The following is an 18,749-nucleotide window of genomic DNA, read 5'->3' as shown; positions in this document are numbered from 1 at the left end:
TGGACTGGAGCCTACTGGAAACCTTAAATCTTGAGCCCTGGTGATGTAGGTGTCCAGAGAGATCAAGCAGTTATCATAGAGACTACCGTGAAAAGCCTGCTAAGTCACCAGGGAGTACCCAGCTTGAGGCCCTTCCAAAATTTCTTCATTGTACCTTTATACCTCACCCACGATTCAAAGCCTGGTATAAGAGGCACTTCCTTTCTTCCAGGAAATCCCACTCTGATGCCTCTCTGCCATCTTCTCCCCAGCCAAGGCCCGAGTATACAGAGCACAATACAACGATGAGACACCAATGCTGAGGGTGACAGACAGGCCTCAAGATCCTTCTCAGGAGGAGCAGAAGACATGCTAACATGTGACTTCAGTGGTTCGGATTTGCTTTAGAATTTTTTATTCTGTAGAGTTTTGATTTCATTAATTTTCGCCTTATTTCCATTATATTTCAAACACACAAACATACACATATAAGTGATGCAAAATTTTAGGAGGAAAAAAGAAATATCTCAATAAAGTGAGTATTCACCAGATGTTTGTGGAATGAATAATGAGCTCTAAAACTCCATGCATAACTAACACATATAGACACATGTTTACAAGGCCCTGTTCATCAGTACCCACTCCCCTACCAAACCTTAAGCCTCCTTAAGGTCACAGAGCCATCATTTCCCCTCATACAGTCTGAGGGCAGTGCCCAGGAAGAAGACAGTAGCCTGCCCCTTCTTGGCCTTTGCTCTCCAAAGCTTAATTCCCAGACTGAGAGACCAGAGGCTTCAGATGGAGGTGTATACCATTCCTGGAGCGCAGGACTAGTTGTGGGAGCTTGATGGGCAGCCGTGTAGGGTCCAGGGAGAACTCAAACCGGAGCAAACAGAGCGCTGTGACCACCTTTGTCTCATTCATGGCAAACTGCTGCCCGATACAATTCCTGCAGCAAGCAGCAAGAGAAAGAGTCGTGAAACTCTGGGATGTCTAGAGTGAGGCATTCCAGCACTTCTAGTGATCCACAAAAAGCAATGGCTCTGTTTGGATGAATAAGTGGCCGATGCATTGAGTGGTCTAGGCTTAAGAACTGGACATTGAGAATGGACACCAGTGGCTCACAACTATAATCCTTGCTACTCCAGAGGCTGAAACTGGAAGATTATATACGGTTCAAGGTCAGCCCAATCTATATTCCATCTTCAAAACAACCAGCAATATCAAATGGGGAGGCATGATTTGGTGCCAGTCCACCTCCTCCCCAAGGGTAGGCCTGGAACAGTGAAAAGTTCCCTGAGCACCCCATCATGATGCCTTATGAAGGCATGAAGAGTCTGGGCCTCTTCTTACCTGGGGCCAGCAGAAAAGGGTATGAAGGCAAAGGGGTGGCGTCCTGTCATATTCTCAGGTGAAAAGCGCAGGGGGTCAAACACCTAAGGAGCCAGACATTGCTTAAATACTTACTAGGTCTTGGAATGACCTCCAAAGCCCCCACCCTGCCTGAGCTCCAGAGATGGAATACCTCAGGATCAGGCCACACCGAGCTGTTTCTATGGAGAGCATAGATGTGCAGAGACACCAGGCTGCCTGCAGGCAAAAAAGAGCCCTTGTGACCAGTGGTCCTGGACAGGCAGGCCCATCTTCACACATCATTGAGTGACCTCTAACTTCTGATTCACCACCCTCAGTTCCTATGGCCCCAGCACAGAGTACAGCACCTGACATAGGCATTGTGGAATGAAGGAAAAGAAGAGGGGATCTCAATCTATCATGAAGTGGGACAGGCAGGGATGGTTATAGCATTTCCACTTTTAATTAACTATTGGGAAGTTGTTATCCATAGCATCATGATGTTAGAAATAACAACTAGCATTCACTAGGTGTTGACTATAGATTAGGTATAGGCCTAAAACACTCTTTGTCAAGCCACCATATATAATCGCACATGTTGCACACTACACTGTCAGTGCAAATCCCCCTCACAAACTGGATGTGAAAGCCTTGATGAACACTGCCTCTTTCATCTGGACAATAATTCAAGAACATGGCGACTCTTCCTTCTTACTATCATTTTATAGCACATGAAAGGGGCTTAGAGATAAAGGAATTGACTCAGATGTTGCATTGTGGAGCCACGACGTAGAACCAGGGCCCTCTGAACACAAAGCCAAAGCTCTTCCTTCTTATTGCAAAGACTGGACCAATAGCAGTGGGGGTGGTCAGAAAGCATCCACAGGACTGTATTTCCACCTCAACATCCGCTCTTATCTCACCTGCAGGTAGAGAGCGGCCATCCACAAAGGTGACAGGCTTGTTGAGCTGACGAAATACCTGAGGCACAGGTGGGTAGAGGCGGAAGGACTCCTTGATGCACATGGTCAGGTAAGTCATCTTGCCCAGATCATCCCTGATGGCAACACAGGACGCTTGCAAATAGGGATCGATGGAGTCCTGGGGGAAGGCAGGCTCCTGCCTGAACATCATCCTCACAACCCCCCAGCCAGCAGTTAGAGAGGGGATTCCACAAGCCAAGCAGTGAAGATACCGGGGGCCACTGAGACCCAATGAACTGGACCCACTTGCCTCTGTCCCCTCCCCATCTTCACCATTAGGAGCGATGGCACAAGACCTAACTGACACAAGTTCATCCAGTCATCGAAGACAAGGTGCTTTGTCCTTTCATGACCCTCAGGATGTTATGGAAGCCCCATAATGAGGAGTTCTTTAGGTTCTGCCTCTTTTCTCCTGTAGACTTTCTTTGGGAAAGACAGGGGCTGAGGCTGACTTAAGATTCAGAAATTGTTGTGGTAAACAGCAATCAACTCGTGTGTGTGTGTGTGTGTGTGTGTGTGTGTGTGTGTGTGCCATTTCTCTTTGACCCAAATGACCTACATAACCTGTGGACAAAAATAGGAGGGAAAAACCGGGAGAGGGAGCAATAAAAGAAGTGACACTGTCCAAAAAGGAAGTCACTCATGCTAGGCAATGGTGCCTCACACCTGTGATCCTAGCTACTCAGGAGGATGAGACCTGAGGATCACGGTTCAAATCCAGCAGACCTGCAAAACCCAAAGGACTCTTATCTCCAATTAACCACCAGCAAACTGGAAGTGGCTCTGTGGCTCAAGTGGTATAGCAATAACCTTGAGCTGAAGAGCTCAGGGACAGCACACAGGCCTCACAACCAATTTAAAAAAAATAGATTACTTGTTAACAACTTTCTCTGTGTGACAAAGACTCCATTTTGGGAAAAGGGGCTAGGGGTATATCCACACGCAGTCCCCCCTCCCCAAGAGGGATGAGGACAGCAACTGCCATTTCCCAGATGGCTGATGGTACAGATTGGGCATAGCCCGCTCCCTGGCTGTGAGGGGAAGGGTTCACCTTCAGTCTCACTCACCACTGGAAGGAGTCCTTGTCCCCTAGGATCTCTCGGACCTCATCCCGACAGCGCTCCTGGTGCTCTGGGTAGAGAGCCATGCAGTAGAGAAACCAGGAGATACCACTGGTGGTGGTGTCATGGCCTTCAAACATGAATGTGTCCACCTCAGCCCGGAGGTCTGCATCTGACAGTGTGATCCCACTTTCATCCTGAATTAAGGCACAAAGGATCAGCTCAAAGTCTTTAGGGTAGGTGCCAACGATAACTGGGAACAGTGCTTTTCAAATGCAAGACTGAAAGCCAAAGTGAAGGCAGCTTGGCAGATTGGGGTCAGGGGTTAGGACTTCCTCCCAGATTCCTGTCTTTCAAGTCCAACCTAGAGCCCTCCTGCTCTAGAAAGTCCTCCTTGACCCTTCTGGCTAAATGGCCTGTGACTTTTCACAGCTCCCATTGGATTTTGCTTACTCAGCAAGTGACAACTGAGTACCACCTGGCAGAGAAAGGTGTCTGTCACTATCCACCTAGTGTCCTCGCCACTAGATTGCCAACACCAGAGTGCTTTCCAGTCTTTGCACCCTAGCACAGGCACTATCTTGGGGTCAGCCCTCAGTAAGTTTCCAGAGTAGAAAAATACTGGGGAAATGAAAGGAAGGAAACTAACATTTGAATTCCAAGGTTCTACGTTGCCAAGATTTGGGCAGGGTGGGAGGTATCTTAGGAATCTATAGATGTCTCCAGGTTGCTACCACCATGTCACGACCCATGCTAACTCTTCAGGCCCCATCCCAGCCACACACCCTGCAGTTCCACCCCCTTGTTGACACATGTCATAGGACATGAAGCCATCCCACACTGGGGGAAAAAGAGAGACTGTTGCCACTTGTGTCAGGACGTGGACCTCTCCCAGGACGATGAGCTGAAGACTGGAACGAATGCTTGGCCACGTGCAGGTCACATCCACTCACCCGAGCACCTAGAAGAATGTCCAGGAAGTCCAGGTGCCTTCGTTGCTGGATCCTTTCCTGCTCCTTCTCATTCTGCAGCGCTGCTTTCCGCTTCCTGATGATATGGTCTAGGTCAGGAACATAATGTTATTGTCTGGGAATCATCCTCTGCCCTAAGAGGCACTGAGATTCTACACTGGGCAAGGCAGAGAAGGCCCCGAAGGAAAAACCCCATGATTCCTAGGGACAATACCTGTGGGAAAGATTCACCTGTATGGTTGTGGGCTATCTGGCAGGCCTTCAGGAATCGGCGGCCATGTGGGGTGAGCCAATAGATGAAGTCGTTGTGATACTGGAAAGACTCAATGCGCTGCTGAGTCAGCAGTGTGAGGTCACTGACTGCCAGGTAGTAGTCACTGTCCCTGTGCAGCAGATGGGGGAGGGGAGGGGAGGGAAATTCAGTCACTGACTGAAGATGGACTTCTGAGCAGCTCCCACCCGGGAATCCCACTCAATAATAGCAGGAAGGGATTCCTGCTCCTCCTCTTCCTACCCCTCACTCACACCAAAGGTGGCTCCCCACCACAAGAAAGACCTGGGAGGGGTGAGGGCAGATCCCTATCTCCTTTCCAGTGAGGGCCCAGGAGCCCTTGTGGTTCCTCCTTCTGAGTCCTAGGATGGGGGTGTCAGTCTGAAGTGTCCCAACCTGTCATCCAGGCCGCTGTTTCCTTTGCCAAATGTGCACTTCATGAGTGTGTCCAGAGCCATGTGACCCACATCGCAGAAGATGTCGAAGCTTTTATCCTGTCGAGCCTTTTTCTCCCACTTGTCCTAGAGTCCAAAGATAGGAGGCCATATGGAGGCCTAGCTGGCGAGACACCCTCATGTACTCCAGACTGCTGGAGTCTGTCTTCAACACCAAGCCCCTCCTCCACTCCACACACACCCACTCCTGCCCTCCAGCTGCTGGAATGTGGAGTTTGACAATCTGTAGAAGGCAAGTTCAGAGGACAGACTAGGAGGAAGATGTTATGCAATATGTCCTTACTTTCCCCCAGACAGGCTAGCCTGGGAGGAACAGTAAGACCAAGAGATGGTGAGTTCCCCAGCAGAGCATATGGATAAATCAGCCTGCAGTACTGCTGGGGAAGACTTTCCTGCAAAGGGAAAGACTAGCTTAGGTAACTTCTAGAATTCTCCCAGTCCTGAGACTCTAAACCTGACCTGCCATTCCTCTAGAGATGAGTGTAAGAAGTTGTGAGAAGCAAAGAATAAATAGAAGATAGTTTTTAGATGTAAATAGGTCTCAAATGTAAATAGTCCTAAAATTCTGCTGTAGCGGGAGACATATTAGAGCCTCTCAGGACCTTTTAGTGTGGCAAGAAGGAGAGGGAGGCCTCCTGGTAGAGACTAGAGGAGCACTGACGGGGCACTGAGAACTTCAGTACAGTTTACAGCAGGGAGTCACAGAGCAGAACTGTGGCCCTGCTGCTACAAGCAGAATGTGTGTGCAGGGCCTCAGGGACCCTCCCCGTTCCAGAGCTCTTCCTGCCTTTACCTAGGGCAAACAGAGCGTACAGGGAGGACTGGTCCAACAGCCCACAGCTCCAGGAGCCTGCCTCAGGAAGCTCACCAGCATGGCACGCGTGGACTCAGCAAACACAGCCACATAAGGCTTCAGTACATCATAATGGAAGCCAGGTGTAAGCAGCTTACGGTGTTGGAACCATTTGGGCCCATCCAGAACCAGCAGGCCTTTTCCTGAGAAGGGAGGAGAGAAAAGGGATGGAAGGACTGGTGGGGAGGGGTCCAGGCATTTTTGCCCCAGTCCTGGTAGCTAGGATCCTGCAAGTCTACCTCCCATTCTCAAACCTAGACCTCTTCTTGAAGAGGCCACTAGAAGAGTATTGCCCTCAGGGACCCCAAGCCCAGGCAAGAGTTCTTGGGGAACAAACTTTGTCTTTTTCATACATTCCTCGGTTATTGCCTCTGAATTGCACCCACAAAGTCAGGGCTCCAGGACCTTGTGTCAAATGACACTAGTCTCAGTCACAGGAGATTTGCTGCTAGGGATAGTAAGACAGGAGGGAAGCTTAAAAGCTTTGGCTTTCAACTGCTGAGATGGTGGTCACAGCTTCAGGAGTCGAGAGCAATCTGTCGTGGTTGTACTTCATGGTCTCAAGAAGGACCCTAAACTCCTGCACCTATAACCATACACAGTACACAGCCCTGGAAATGCATTTCTATCTTCAAAATTTGCCTCTCATTTTCCTAAATCTGTCTTTTCTTTTGATCTCTCCTTATAGCTTTAGTGAAAACAAGAAGCACTGGAATCTATCAATTGTATTTTCTTGTGTTATTTGAGACCATTTTTTCCTCTTGCCTCATCCTTTCTTAGCTCACAGAGAGCTGCCTTGGAGATCATGAGTAAAAGAAAGACTTTGGAGACACGTATGGCCTCAGCGCTAGAAGACTTAGTGGCTCCCATTCATCCTCAAATCAATCTACAATACTGGCCTGATAGCCAAGAGTGACCACTTCACTCCTGTCCAGCCTCATCTCCAAATTAAAGTCTGCCTTCCAACCACTCAGACTACTCTCAGCCTGCAGTCCTAGTACCACAGCCTTTCATGTTCTTGGCCTGAATAGCATCACCTAGCAAAACCTCCTATAAGAGCCAAGCACTGGTGGCTCATGCCTGTAATCCTAGCTACTCAGGAGACTGAGAACTGAGGATCATAGTTCAAAGCTAGTCCAGGCATGAAAGTCCATGAGACTCTTATCTCCAATTAACCACTGGAAAGCTGGAAGCAGCAATGTGGCTCAAGTGATAGATACTAGCCTTGAGCTGAAGAGCTCAGGGACAGTGCTCAGGCCCAGAGTTCAAGCCCCATGACTGACTGACAAAAAAAAATCTCTTGTAAGAACAACTCTACAACTGCCTTCTTCATGAGGCCATTCTTCACCTCTCCTAATTCCCCAGAGCTCCTGCCTGGAGGAAGGGAAGATGAAGGCTCAGCAAGGAAGGTCCCTGAGCATACTTCCCCTGACATCCAAGAGCTCTCCTTTCCTCTTGTCTCCCTACAGAGAAGGTAAGCTTAGGGCAGGGACCAACACATGGGAACCAGGTAAGCTGTCCATCTGATGGGATGACTGACTGAACTGACTGACTAGGACAGCAAAGTGAGAACACTGATCATCCAGCACAAGGGTGGCCAGGGAAGGGTAGGGAAAGCAAGGTGCTTACCAATCCAGCGGAGTAAGAAGTCATACACATCCGGGGCCTTGGGGTCTGTAGAAGGGAAGAGGTTCATCTGAAATAGGGTCTGTCCAGAAGAGACTGGATGCTGAATGGGGTGAGAATTTGGCCATCCCTTTCCTATACTTTGCATATAGTCCCTGGACTCCTCCCCACATTGTGGTCTGATTGGTATACTCTCGGAAAGCCCCTCCCTCTCCCTGGAACACCTCACCCCCTCGGCTGTACACAGCTTTGGCATAGTCAGGTTCGTAGATGTTCAGGAAGCCAATGAATTGTCCAAGCCAGAGTGCGTGGGCATGTGGGAACTGGTGAGCCCAGGATACCACCTTGTCCAGGCTGCCCGTCTGCTGAATCTGAAATGGTAACAGAAGGCCAAAAGACTCAGTAAGCTGATGTCACCAGCCAAGCCCCAGGTCCCTGGGCAGGAAAATGACGCTGCTACCCAGGTAAGCCCTTGAGCTTTCCTCCCTCCTCCTGCACCCCTTCTCCTGGACAGTTCTGCTGCAGTGCCCACTCCCAGCTCCACAGCTACTGCTCTAAGTCCAGGGACTCTTGTCTGACCTAGCCACTAACCTCACTTTGTTCTCCAGCTACTCGCTTTGTCTTTGGATTCCTGTCCTCCAGGCTCTCTGTCATGTTTGGTAGAAACTCCCCCACACCTTCATCCCTCATCCAATCCAGAGAAATTATAAGAGTTTTCATTGGTCTTGGGCAGGCAATGTCAAAATAAGACAAAGGATGAAAATCATCTCTACCCACAGGGAAGAGGGAAACTTCTGGTGCCCTGGCCTCCTTCTAGCGAGTATCCATGGAAGTCCTAACTTCTCTATTTTCCACTGGTCCTCTTTGATTTTCCTTACCAATTTTCTGGTCACCTTTGGCAGTCCTCCTCCCTCCATCCCTCCCAAATCACAATAAACCAGAACCTTAGGATCTCAGAGTGGAAGGAATCTTGGGCTGATCTGCTTCATCTGAGCCTTACTCCCCTCTTCATCAGCCATGCCTATGCCTTTGCCCAGCATTTTCCTCCCATCTGACAGGAGACCCTGACTTCTTGAAAACCAATCAGTGTGCCCCGGCCTTCCTGTCCCCATATTTCTCCCTATGCCCTCTCTGTCCCAGAACATGGTGAGACTGAGGACAACACTTGGACCCACTATTACAGCTGCAGCCCCTTTGATAGAACTGGAAGGTCATTCTTCTAGAGGACATGTGACTGCGGCCCAGCTCCTCTAGGTTACACAGCAGGATGCCTCGATTTGTCCTCAGATGCCCTAAAGTCTTGGCCAACTTGTTTTTCTCCAGAAGGAAGGAAGCAGGGAGAGAGCAGAGAATGGAAATAATTTACTAATCCCAGCTCTCCACCCCATCCCTGTCATCCTCTCATTTGTACTCTTTGTTGATCCTGCAAGAGATAAGCAACAAGATGCTCCTGCTGTTCCAGTCTGAGTCAGTTTTACTCTACTAATCAAATCATAAAGGGATGTAATGTTGTCTAGTGAAGCCATAAGCTCTCTTTATAGGTGAAGATTGTAACCACTATCCCATCTGAACTGGTATATAGGTCAGAGATCCTGACTGCGGATCTTTCTACTGCTCTTCCTGTCAACAAGTCTGTTCAGGCATTGGAACAGTTGATCTGAAGCTCAGTTGGCCAGTGTTCAAGGAACAAGGTAGCTGCTTCTACAGTCTGCTGCAGCTTCAACTCTCCCATGGCTGCTGCATAACATAAATTCATCAGCTTGCAAAATAGAGGTGGACAACCCAGGGGCAGTGGCTCACGCTGTAATCATAGATAAACGCCCCACAGCCAATGTCAGGGGTGTCTGGGTCAGATCCCTGCACAGGTGCTGCCAGCTCTGAGCGTTCTCTTCCTGGGCCTCAGTTCTCCATGTGTTCCAGTAGAAACATGGAAATTCTTTCCTTTTGCTTAAAATCTTCCAAAGGCTATCCTGGTGACTCAGAGGGTTGCTTTTCCTCTTTATGTGGCATTGACAAATTCTGCTCTGATCCAGGTGTATCAGTGCCTCCATTTAGCAAGGTCAAAAGCAATCTTTGTCCCCCTCTTCCTAGTAGATGAAAGGGACCTCAGTGACTCCCTCACATTTGTGGAAGTGGCTTTGATAGCTCTTCCCTCTCCTATTCCCACGTGCCAGCTTCTGGTCAACTCTACCACTCATTCCTCCCCATCCTATTGGCTCAATCCGTCTGCCTGGATTGCCCCCACTCTGGCCCATACCTCATGTTTCTATTCCACCCTGGATTCCAGCTCCCTATTTGCCCTCTTCTGGGACTCTCTGCCTTCTATTTGTACTCCACCCAGGTCCTCTGTCTTGTCTTTTGTAGGCCTATTGATAAGACAATGCTGGCTGCTTGGAGAAAAAGAAGAATCAAAAACAAGGTTTGACAGGGAATCGGGAACAAAGAAAGCAAACGTCTCAGGGCATTTTGCCTTAGAAATCCCCTATAATAATGTCAGACTTGGTATGTCTGCCCAGTGGTTTGTTAAATCTCTATACTCTATCTCATTGTATGTATACTCTTCTAACCTAGAAATTTGACCAATAAGGAATTGAAAGTACAAAAGGGGATGACTTCTCTGACAAGATATAGCAAAAGCTCATGATCAATGTTCAATGCATAAAATGGGCAAGAATCATTACAATCCAACACAAAATGAAGGAGACTCTTTCGGAGATGTGCAGTGCCAGGGAAGAGCACCAGGGATCTTCAATATCAACTTTCCCTGGCCTAGAAATTAGCGTTTCCCCCCACACACACGAAGATTAGATTTATCAGCCTCCCATGGAGGCTCCCATAGAGCCTCCCCCAAACTTAGTTCTACCGTAAGTCCCTACTATGAGCAAAGCCCTGTTCAAGCATCAGAGTAGGATGAGGTAGCTCCTAGAATAGGACGTATCCATGCCTGAGGGAAAATATTCTGAAATTTGAGTAGACTGATAGGTACATGCTACCAGGCCTTCCAGACTATAATTTGAGAGTAAGAAAAGTTAGTTTTGATGGACAGCCCATCCTCACCCCCGGGACCTTTCTCTTCCCAAATCCATCCTCACCAGGTGTAGGAATCAACTTTGAATATCTTTTTTCTGGCCACCTTAGGACTTGAATTCAGGGCCTGGGCACTATCCTTGGGCTTTCTCAAAACTAGTGCTATACCACTTGAGCTTTAGCACTACTTTGGGTTTTCCTGTGTATGTGCTACCAGGGAATCGAAACTAGGGCTTTGTACATGATAGGCAAGCACTCTATCACTAGGACACACTCCTAGCTCATTCTTCTTATGACTTTTTTTTTTGCCAGTCCTAGGCTTGAGCTCAGGGCCTGAGCACTATCCTTGGACTTTCTCAAGGCTAGAGCTCTACCACTTGAGCCTCAGCAACACTTCCGGCTTTTTTCTATGCGGTATGTGGTACAGAGGAATTGAACCTGGGTCTTCGTGCATGCTAGGCAAACACTCTACCACTAGGTCAAACTCCCAGCCCTCTTCTTATGATTTTTTAGGGCTGTTTATCTTCTAAAACAACATGCAGAGTGTCTGGGCCTGACTTTGAGTTGACCTCTGGTCTACTTATTAGGAGGACTTAAGTTAACCCTTCACTTGCTTGGAATCTCAAAGTCCTCTCTTAACATTAGGGAAACCAATCCCATCTTGTCCTTCCCATTTCTCAGGTTCTGGTCTAGATTCTAACCACAGCAGAGGTGTCAAGCCCTGGAGGAATGCAGTGCTATTCAGATGGTGCCAGATGGTTTCCCAGGAAACCTTTGTTGTACACAAAAGCACCTCTCTGATTCTTCCAGGCACCTCTCCCATTCTTCCAGGGTCTTCTCTTTCTCCCAAACTAGAACCCTCCAGATAGATGTATTGATGCAAAAGGACTAGAGCTAAGCTGTATTGCAGATTCTCCGTGTTCTCCTGGAATAGGGGAGGGGACAGCTAGAGTGAAGCACACAGTCAGCTCTAGCATGGCTTTCTAGGGCTCGGGCTTTGAAGTGCTGGCGGCTTCTAGCACAGCTTCTATGGTAGGAGTAAGGGAAAGCACGCTGAGAACCACTGCTCCCAGGATATCATCCCTGAACCCAAGGGGATTAGGCTTGATTCTCCAAAGGAAAGGGGGAAATGGCTCCTTCTGCAACACCCTCCACATACCTCATGGGCATGCCCCAAAAGCCAGTGGGTTGGAGGACCAGGGAAGCTGTCCAGAGCCCTGGCCAACTTCTGCCTTCGAAGCAGTAGATGGAGAATCTTGAAAAGACTGATGATGAAGATCACTACAGAAGCCCATAGACCCAGGCGGGAGAGGTTCAGGGAGAGGAAGCCTAGCCCCATGGCTAGAGTTGAAGTGTGTGGAGTCCACTTTGCCTTCAGCCACGCCTGAGTTCTCTTATACTCTAGACCCAAGCAGTATGCCAGGCCCCACCCACAAGTCACATCCAGCAGCTAGCATCAACCCAAGCTGGGCTGAGTGCAATGGGGTGGAGACAGAAACCTCAAAATCAGAAGAGAGAGCTTGCATGACTTCTTCCAAAACACAGCAGGTAGTAGGATTCAAAGACACCAGGCAAAAAACATCCTATTTTAGTTCCTTGGAGGAAAGAACAGTGGACACTTATTAGCAAAATCATTGACATAGTAACAATTCTCTCCTGAAAACTCTTTTGAATGTTCAAGAGACTTTTTACATACTTGTTCATTTAACTTAAGACAGCAAGAAGTCATAGGTATTCACTCTTTAAATCTATTTTCCAGATAATTGAATTAAGGTTCAATTTACCTGTACTTATATTTGAGAAAGTTTCCACTGTCCCCTTCAATGTAGACCCTCATAGAGGGACTTGCATTTTTGCCAAGTTCATGATGTGCTTTGAGTCCTTTCTTGTGAAATACTTCTGGGCTAAGATTTCAGTTCCAGAAGGGAGATTCTGGAACATAAAAGGCTAACTATATCCCTAAGGGTATAGTACAATTTTGACCGTTGTGAACATAGAAGATTGTCCTTTCAGAACCATGAGGAAAGATAATCAAATCCAATTGCTCTTGGATGAATGGATCCACTTAGGCCCATAAAGGGGTCAGGGAATTCCAGAGTTATCCACACAGGCAGTGACAGCTCTCGATGCCTCAGTCCAGAGCTTATTGAGAACCATATAGAGTTCATCCAGAAGTGAATATGGGTTTATGTACAGTAGACATTTATTGAAAGGGCTGTCAGCATCTATTTCTTGAGTACCCTTTTTATCTAAATGCCATGAAGGTACTGCCTTGGGGATACACTGGGATCGACCTTACCTCCACTTTCAGTATGGGCCTATATTTATCTGAGAAAACAATATTTATAGACTGTTGGTCATATTCTGATGTCCATTCCTTGGCTGTAATCTGGAAACTGTTCAGATAGATCATAGTATACTCAATCAAGATCCAACTGCTAGGTCCTGATTCTACTAACTACCCACCTTTGACTGCTCTGGCATTACAATTAAAATAGCCTCAATGCAGCCTGGCCACCGTTGATTATAGTCACAATAGGTATATAACCAACATCAACCATTAAGAGCTCAGAAAACCTGAATTCAGATCCTTAATTAAGGTATCTAGAATTGAAATAAGGGGACTGCATCTAAGCAATATGCCTTGTATACTCACAGTCATCCTGGCACCTAGCTTCTTGATGGGAGTTTTTCACCCAGCTTCAAAAGCCTCCTGGTGAGACAAGCCTTTGTTTGAATTGCAGTGCTTAGCTCCAGAAGAGCTAAGAGAGCTGTGTCTCAGGAAATATGCAGATGTAATGCTGTTTGGCCCCAGGGAAGTTTTGCTTCAGAGAATGACTGTTCCCCACGCCAAACAAGTGATTTTTGTCATTAAAAACTTGGTTCAGGCTCTGGGCTCCAAGCCTTTGGGACCGGTGTCCACCAGAGAGCTGCAGTTGCCTGCTCTGCAAAAAAAGACTCCCAGTTCGCCCTCTCAAAATGTGGCTTATCTGTTTCTCACCAGTCAAGTTCCCATACAACAGAATGAATCAGATTCACTCTCACACAAAAGAGAAGGAATCTGTCCCCAAAATGGAAGCATCAAAATCAGAGTTAATGTGGAACTTCCAACAGGAGGTCACAGTTGCTAATCTTTGTCTTAGAGTTTACAGGAAGCCCCAGAGGGAATCTTAAGCAGAAAAACAAGAGGGTCAGAGGTAAGTTCCAGGAAGGCTATCCACTTGGTACATTCATGGTGAGAGACTAGATGGTGAGGATGGCAGCTACTGAAGACCCAGAGAGGACTGGAAGCTATCACCGGCTGATCCTTTAGAAAGAGGACAAGCCCAGACAAGAACATATCAGGGGACTTGATTCTGAACTGACAGTGAGGAAAGAGCCTGGCGGTCAACCAGGTTTGGCAGATAGGGAGAGAAACTCAGAGAGATGATTAATAGTTAAAGGTCACTTGTATCCTCAGGGGTCCTGCCAGAAATGTGACCCAGCACTAGCTACCTATTTTTGAGTATATCCTAATCTCTACTCCCTGGATAAAGTCTGACAGTTATTTGTACTTCTAGGGCAAAAAAACAGGTGAGCACATAGTCAGATTCAGAGGCTGAGTAGCAGCCAACTCCTATTCCACTAGTTACCCAGCCTGTTGGGAGCCAAGTGCAGGGTCAGGCTGGCCCATGAGTCTGCATCGCTGAGTAGAATAACCACACAAAGAAATAAGCTGTCATGTATGAATGCCATGTCTAACCTTGAGCTATATCGTCGGTATTGTGAATCACTTTGTGCTGAGACTTGATTACCATTGGGTACAAATGTGTTATTGCTTTATCACTCTCTGCAAAGACCTTTAGTGAGACTAAACACATGGACCTCCTCCGCCCTGTCCACCTTTGTGCTGATAGACTCCTGCACCCTATGTTAGCTGAATGTACTTCCTCAATAGACGAGTTCCTGCCTTGACGGGTCTCCCTGACGCGCCTGATTGTCCTCCGGCAAGGGAGGGCTGGGTGCAGGCTGTCAGTAGGCCCTCTCGTTTCTCGGCTTGTCCTGGTCGGGCCTGTTCTCTCCATCCCTCCTGCGGGTTGGGAGGGACCAAGGACTAAAAACCCCGACACCAGCCAACTTGGCAACATGATTCAAAGAAGCCAAACTCTACTTATCTGAAACTTAGACTTACTCCGGTCTTAACCTGCCCTTCAGAGGCCCAGTTTAAAATGTCTGCTATGTAAAACAAACAGTTGGAGAGATGTTTCCATCTTGTGTTCTGGAACAGTTAGAGTAAATTAGAGTTTGCCAGAAAACCATGCAGCCATCCAGATACAAAGAAGAAAGGAAAGGTTTATTGCCAGCAAAGTGACTGGCAAGATCCCTTCTCACAAGAGAGAAGTGTGGTGATCTTTATAACCTATGAGGTTTAGCAGATCATGCTCTCTTATATGGTTAGATCTGCCCAAAGAAATTCCATCTCAGGTGACCTATATGACCTGTGAGGTTTAGGGGATCCTGCTGGGGGTTATAACTGCTCCCATAGGAATGCTTTCCCAAGGTAAAGGGGGATTGAAGCTAATCATTTACTTCTACTAAATGGGCATAGTGTTGCCAAGGAAAGAGCATGCTAAGCTATGAGAGAGACGGCTACTGGGCTAACACTGGACCTGGCTCTCAAGAGCATATTTTATATCCATTTCTTAGGTTTAAGACCAATAACATCACACCAATCCCTTTCCCTGGGTCATCGTGGGAGCGTTTATACCACAGAAATTGGCAAATGCCACAGATTAAGACTATCCACCCTGGCAAGCCAGTTGTAGAACATTCTGCCATATGCCCTTGTCCCATCACTAGTACATCTAACAAAACTAAAAGGCTTCTTTTCAGAGTCCTGGCTAAAGAAATTTATATGTCTTTACTCTCCATTGCTCAGAGGAACCTGGATGATAAGGATGGTGAAGTAAGGATGCTGAATCTAACTGATGCTATCTTGGCTATGTGGTGAATGAGAAGATAGTTTGCTTTAACAGCTCCATCTTGTCTTCATGATGGGACCAGAGAAGCCCAAGCTCCCAGGTGATGGGCATGCCTAAATTCCTAGAGGCAGGGGCAGGGACTTATACAGTAGGTTATTGGGCCTGCCAGTCTTAGGTCTTGAACTCTCAAGCTCCCTGTGATCCTGCACCCTGATCTGACCATATTTATGCCTGGACCAGCTCAGAGCAGGTGTGCCATGCCTCGTGTCGTGGCTCCTGGCTCCTGGCTCCTGGCTCTTTTCCAGTCACCATGGCATCCCACTTCAGCTCTCCATTGGAGTTGTTTTTCTACTCTTTCTTTCCTCTCTTGCTCTCATGGCTGTTTTCTTACAATGTTAAGTGTATTCACAGGGATGCAGGTTTTTGCAATAAGAGTCCACGTGCAGTTGCTGGCCTTATAATACACACTCCAGATTCAACCTCTGAAAATGTGGCTTCTCTTCATATAACGTGGTATTAAGAAAATGGAAGTCACAACCGGAAAATGGTGCAGAGACAATAGGGACGCTGCCTAGCTCTCTCCCACAAAAACAGAAAACCAGGCATTCCCACGAGCCAACTACCTTAAGAAATCCACAACAACAAACTCAAGAAGCAACAGAGAAGGACTCAAACCAGAAAAGAAATCCAGATAAAGCTTACATCCAACTTTCTCAAAGAACTCGGAAGGCGAGGACCCCTCCCCCACCTCTCGCCGCCGGCTCCAAGCTGGGAAAAGCGGCGGCGGAGGGCGCTGGGCCAGGCAGCCCCGTCAGCCGCAGAAACCAGCATAGACCCGGCCTGCAGGCAGCAGAAGCAGACGCAGGAACCAGCGCAGACCAGAACAGCAAGCAGCGGAACCCAGATGCAGACCACAAGTGGAGGCGGAGATTTGAGGGGAGTGGATGATTCTCCAACACCCTGGAGCACCCACAGCCAAACGCAGTGGGTAGCTCAGCGTGACCCCAAACCCATCGGGAAAGCAGAGCTGGTGGTGAGCTATAGAACTTAACTCAGACCCCTCCACCCCGCCCAAGAAAGACTGGCAAGGGCAGGGGGCAAGGAATTTAGAATCCTGTCCCTTCCCTCAACAGCCCCCTCCTCCAGGCCATTGACTGGAGACTGACAGTCAGGTGGGCGCTAAGACCCAGCACTCCACCAAGGGAGGCAGAGCTGTCCCTGCTCCCACCCGTCCAACAGGTTCCTCTCCCAGGCCTCTTACTGGAAACTGACAGGTGGGTGGGCAGGTGCTAAAACCCAGCACCCCACCAAAGGAGGCGGAGCTTCCCTGCTCTCACCCATCCAACAGGTTCTTCTCCCAGGCCTCTGACTGGAAAGTGACAGGTGGGTGGGCACTAAGACCCAGCACCTCACCAAAGGGGGCAGAGGTGTCCCAGCTCACCCACCCAATAGGTTCCTCTCCCAGGTCACTGGATCTGGAGAGTGGGGGGCGCTGAGACCCTGCCTTCCAAAAGTGGGTGGGGTGCACAGGAGTCTAGGAGCCAGCATCTGTCCCCCTCAAATCTTGAGCCGGACACCCTCCAGCTGGGAATCCCCAGCAAGACAGCACCAAGGGGCCCCCCACAGTCACAGACTCCTGGCCAAAGAGGCGGAAACACAGCAGGGACCTGAAGGGCAGAACAGTAGCCAAGCTGGCCTTCTGAGATTCAGAAAGGCGCGGCTTTGCCCTTGGAGCCCACGTCCTCGGCTGGGCCGCTCCCCTGGGAACAGAGCGGACACCAACTGGTCTACCTGAGAGTCCCTGGAAACTCCCAAACCCCAGACCCTTGGCCGGGGGCCGCTCCTGGAAGCAGCACAGGAAAACCAACCATCTGCCCAGCGCTCTGAGACTGAAGCGCGCAAATCCAACCCACGGCCCACTGTGAGGCCACTGGTTGGGCTGAGAGCTAGTCGTGCAGCAGCACACAGCCTCTGGAACAGCCCGAACACCTGCAAAAACTACAAACTCTGACCTAGTCATCAGAGGAATCAATTTGGCCAAGAACCACAGGTTTACACAGAATCCCAGAACCGCCGGTCCCAATCCAAGTAAAGACCGCCACCTACCGACCACAGAGCGAAGTACAAGAACAGTTCTCAATGCCTAGGAGAGCACAAAGAAGAATTATGACATACATAAATAATCAAAGTCCCACGCAAAGCCCACAAGGAAACAAGAGCGAAGGGACAAGAGCGATGTCACCATCCCAAGAAATGACACCTGAAGAGACACAAAATATGACTCAAATCAAGGAGATGATTTTGGAAATGATTAACGATATTAAGGCTGAATTCCAAAAACATAGCAAGAAATTTCCAAGGAACTCTTCGAATTCAAAAGAGAAGTGGCGCCGGGAGTTTGGCCTAGTGGTTAAAGTGCTTGCCTAGCATGCATGAAGACCCGGGTTTGATTCCTTGGTACCACATACATAGAAAAAAGCCACAAGTGGTGCTGAGGCTCAAGTGGTAGAGCTCTAGCCTTGAAAAAGTCCAAGGACAGTGCTCAGGCCCTGAGCTCAAGCCCAGGACTGGCAAAAAAAAAAAGAGAAAAGTGGAAGAAAAATTCAATACCCTCTCAGCAGACATGATCAGCTCAGTGTCCAACTTCAAGCAAAAATGGAGGCATTAAGCAGCAGATTGACCGAGATGGAGAATAGAACATCAGGAATGGAAAATAAAACAAAAGCTCTGGAACAGAGAATCGCCACCTTGGAAAATCAGTCAGAATCCACCAGAGAGAACTCCAGGAACTGGCAGATGCAGCAAAGAAGTCTAATCTTCGTATAATAGGGATTGAGGAGGGCACAGAATTTCAGGACAAAGGAATGCAACCATTATTCACCAAAATCATAGCAGAGAACTTCCCAACCTCAAAAGGGAAAATACTCACATTATTGAAGGTTTCAGGACTCCAAATAGGCAAGATCCTAGAAGGAACTCATCTAGACATATCATAGTAAAGACACTAGACCCGAATACCAAGGAATTGATCTTAAATGCTGCAAAAACAAAGAAAGAGCTATACTACAATGGGAAAAAAAATTCGAATTACAGCAGATCTCTCCATGCAAACCCTAAATGCAAGAAAAGTTTGGGAAAACATCATTGATGTCCTGAAGATCAACAACTGCCAACCCAGACTGATATATCCAGAAAAACTGGGATTTACA

General features: G+C 48.1%; 1 protein-coding gene across 2 annotated transcripts; it reads right to left on the bottom strand.

The window, feature by feature from the left end:
- Nucleotides 1-373: 373 nt before the first annotated feature.
- Nucleotides 374-11,978, bottom strand: LOC150061876 (cytochrome P450 4B1-like). 2 transcript variants are annotated; one of them, XM_090334909.1, is made up of 12 exons: nucleotides 11,739-11,976; nucleotides 7,782-7,923; nucleotides 7,556-7,600; nucleotides 5,942-6,069; nucleotides 5,015-5,139; nucleotides 4,579-4,730; nucleotides 4,330-4,436; nucleotides 3,383-3,573; nucleotides 2,256-2,389; nucleotides 1,505-1,569; nucleotides 1,333-1,415; nucleotides 374-928 (listed from the first exon to the last, which is right to left on the bottom strand). In XM_090334909.1, the coding sequence occupies exons 1-12, from the start codon at nucleotides 11,916-11,918 to the stop codon at nucleotides 745-747; spliced, it is 1,536 nt and encodes a 511-aa protein (XP_090191035.1). In that variant the 5' UTR covers nucleotides 11,919-11,976; the 3' UTR covers nucleotides 374-744. The 2 variants fall into 2 exon arrangements, with proteins under 2 accessions (XP_090191035.1, XP_090191036.1); XM_090334910.1 differs by lacking the exon at nucleotides 374-928 and having other exon boundaries at nucleotides 1,329-1,415; nucleotides 11,739-11,978.
- Nucleotides 11,979-18,749: the final 6,771 nt, after the last annotated feature.

Source organism: Megascapheus bottae, chromosome 6 (genome assembly GCF_031878675.1).
Source record: "Megascapheus bottae isolate mThoBot1 chromosome 6, mThoBot2.hap1, whole genome shotgun sequence".
Taxonomy (NCBI): Eukaryota; Metazoa; Chordata; class Mammalia; order Rodentia; family Geomyidae; genus Megascapheus; species Megascapheus bottae.
Note: the sequence above shows the minus strand (reverse complement) of the source record. Positions and strands in the feature narration are given on the sequence as shown.

What these genes read in the sequence shown, in the direction of transcription:
- LOC150061876 (XM_090334909.1), bottom strand. Translation starts at nt 11,918, where the DNA reads ATGGGGCTAGGCTTCCTCTCCCTGAACCTCTCCCGCCTGGGTCTATGG. An exon ending in CTTCTTACTCCGCTGGATTG is followed by an intron (nt 6,070 to 7,555) that starts GTAAGCACCTTG and finishes CTCCCTTCTCAG; the next exon opens with GAAAAGGCCTGCTGGTTCTG. An exon ending in AGTCCACGCGTGCCATGCTG is followed by an intron (nt 5,140 to 5,941) that starts GTGAGCTTCCTG and finishes TTTGGACTCTAG; the next exon opens with GACAAGTGGGAGAAAAAGGC.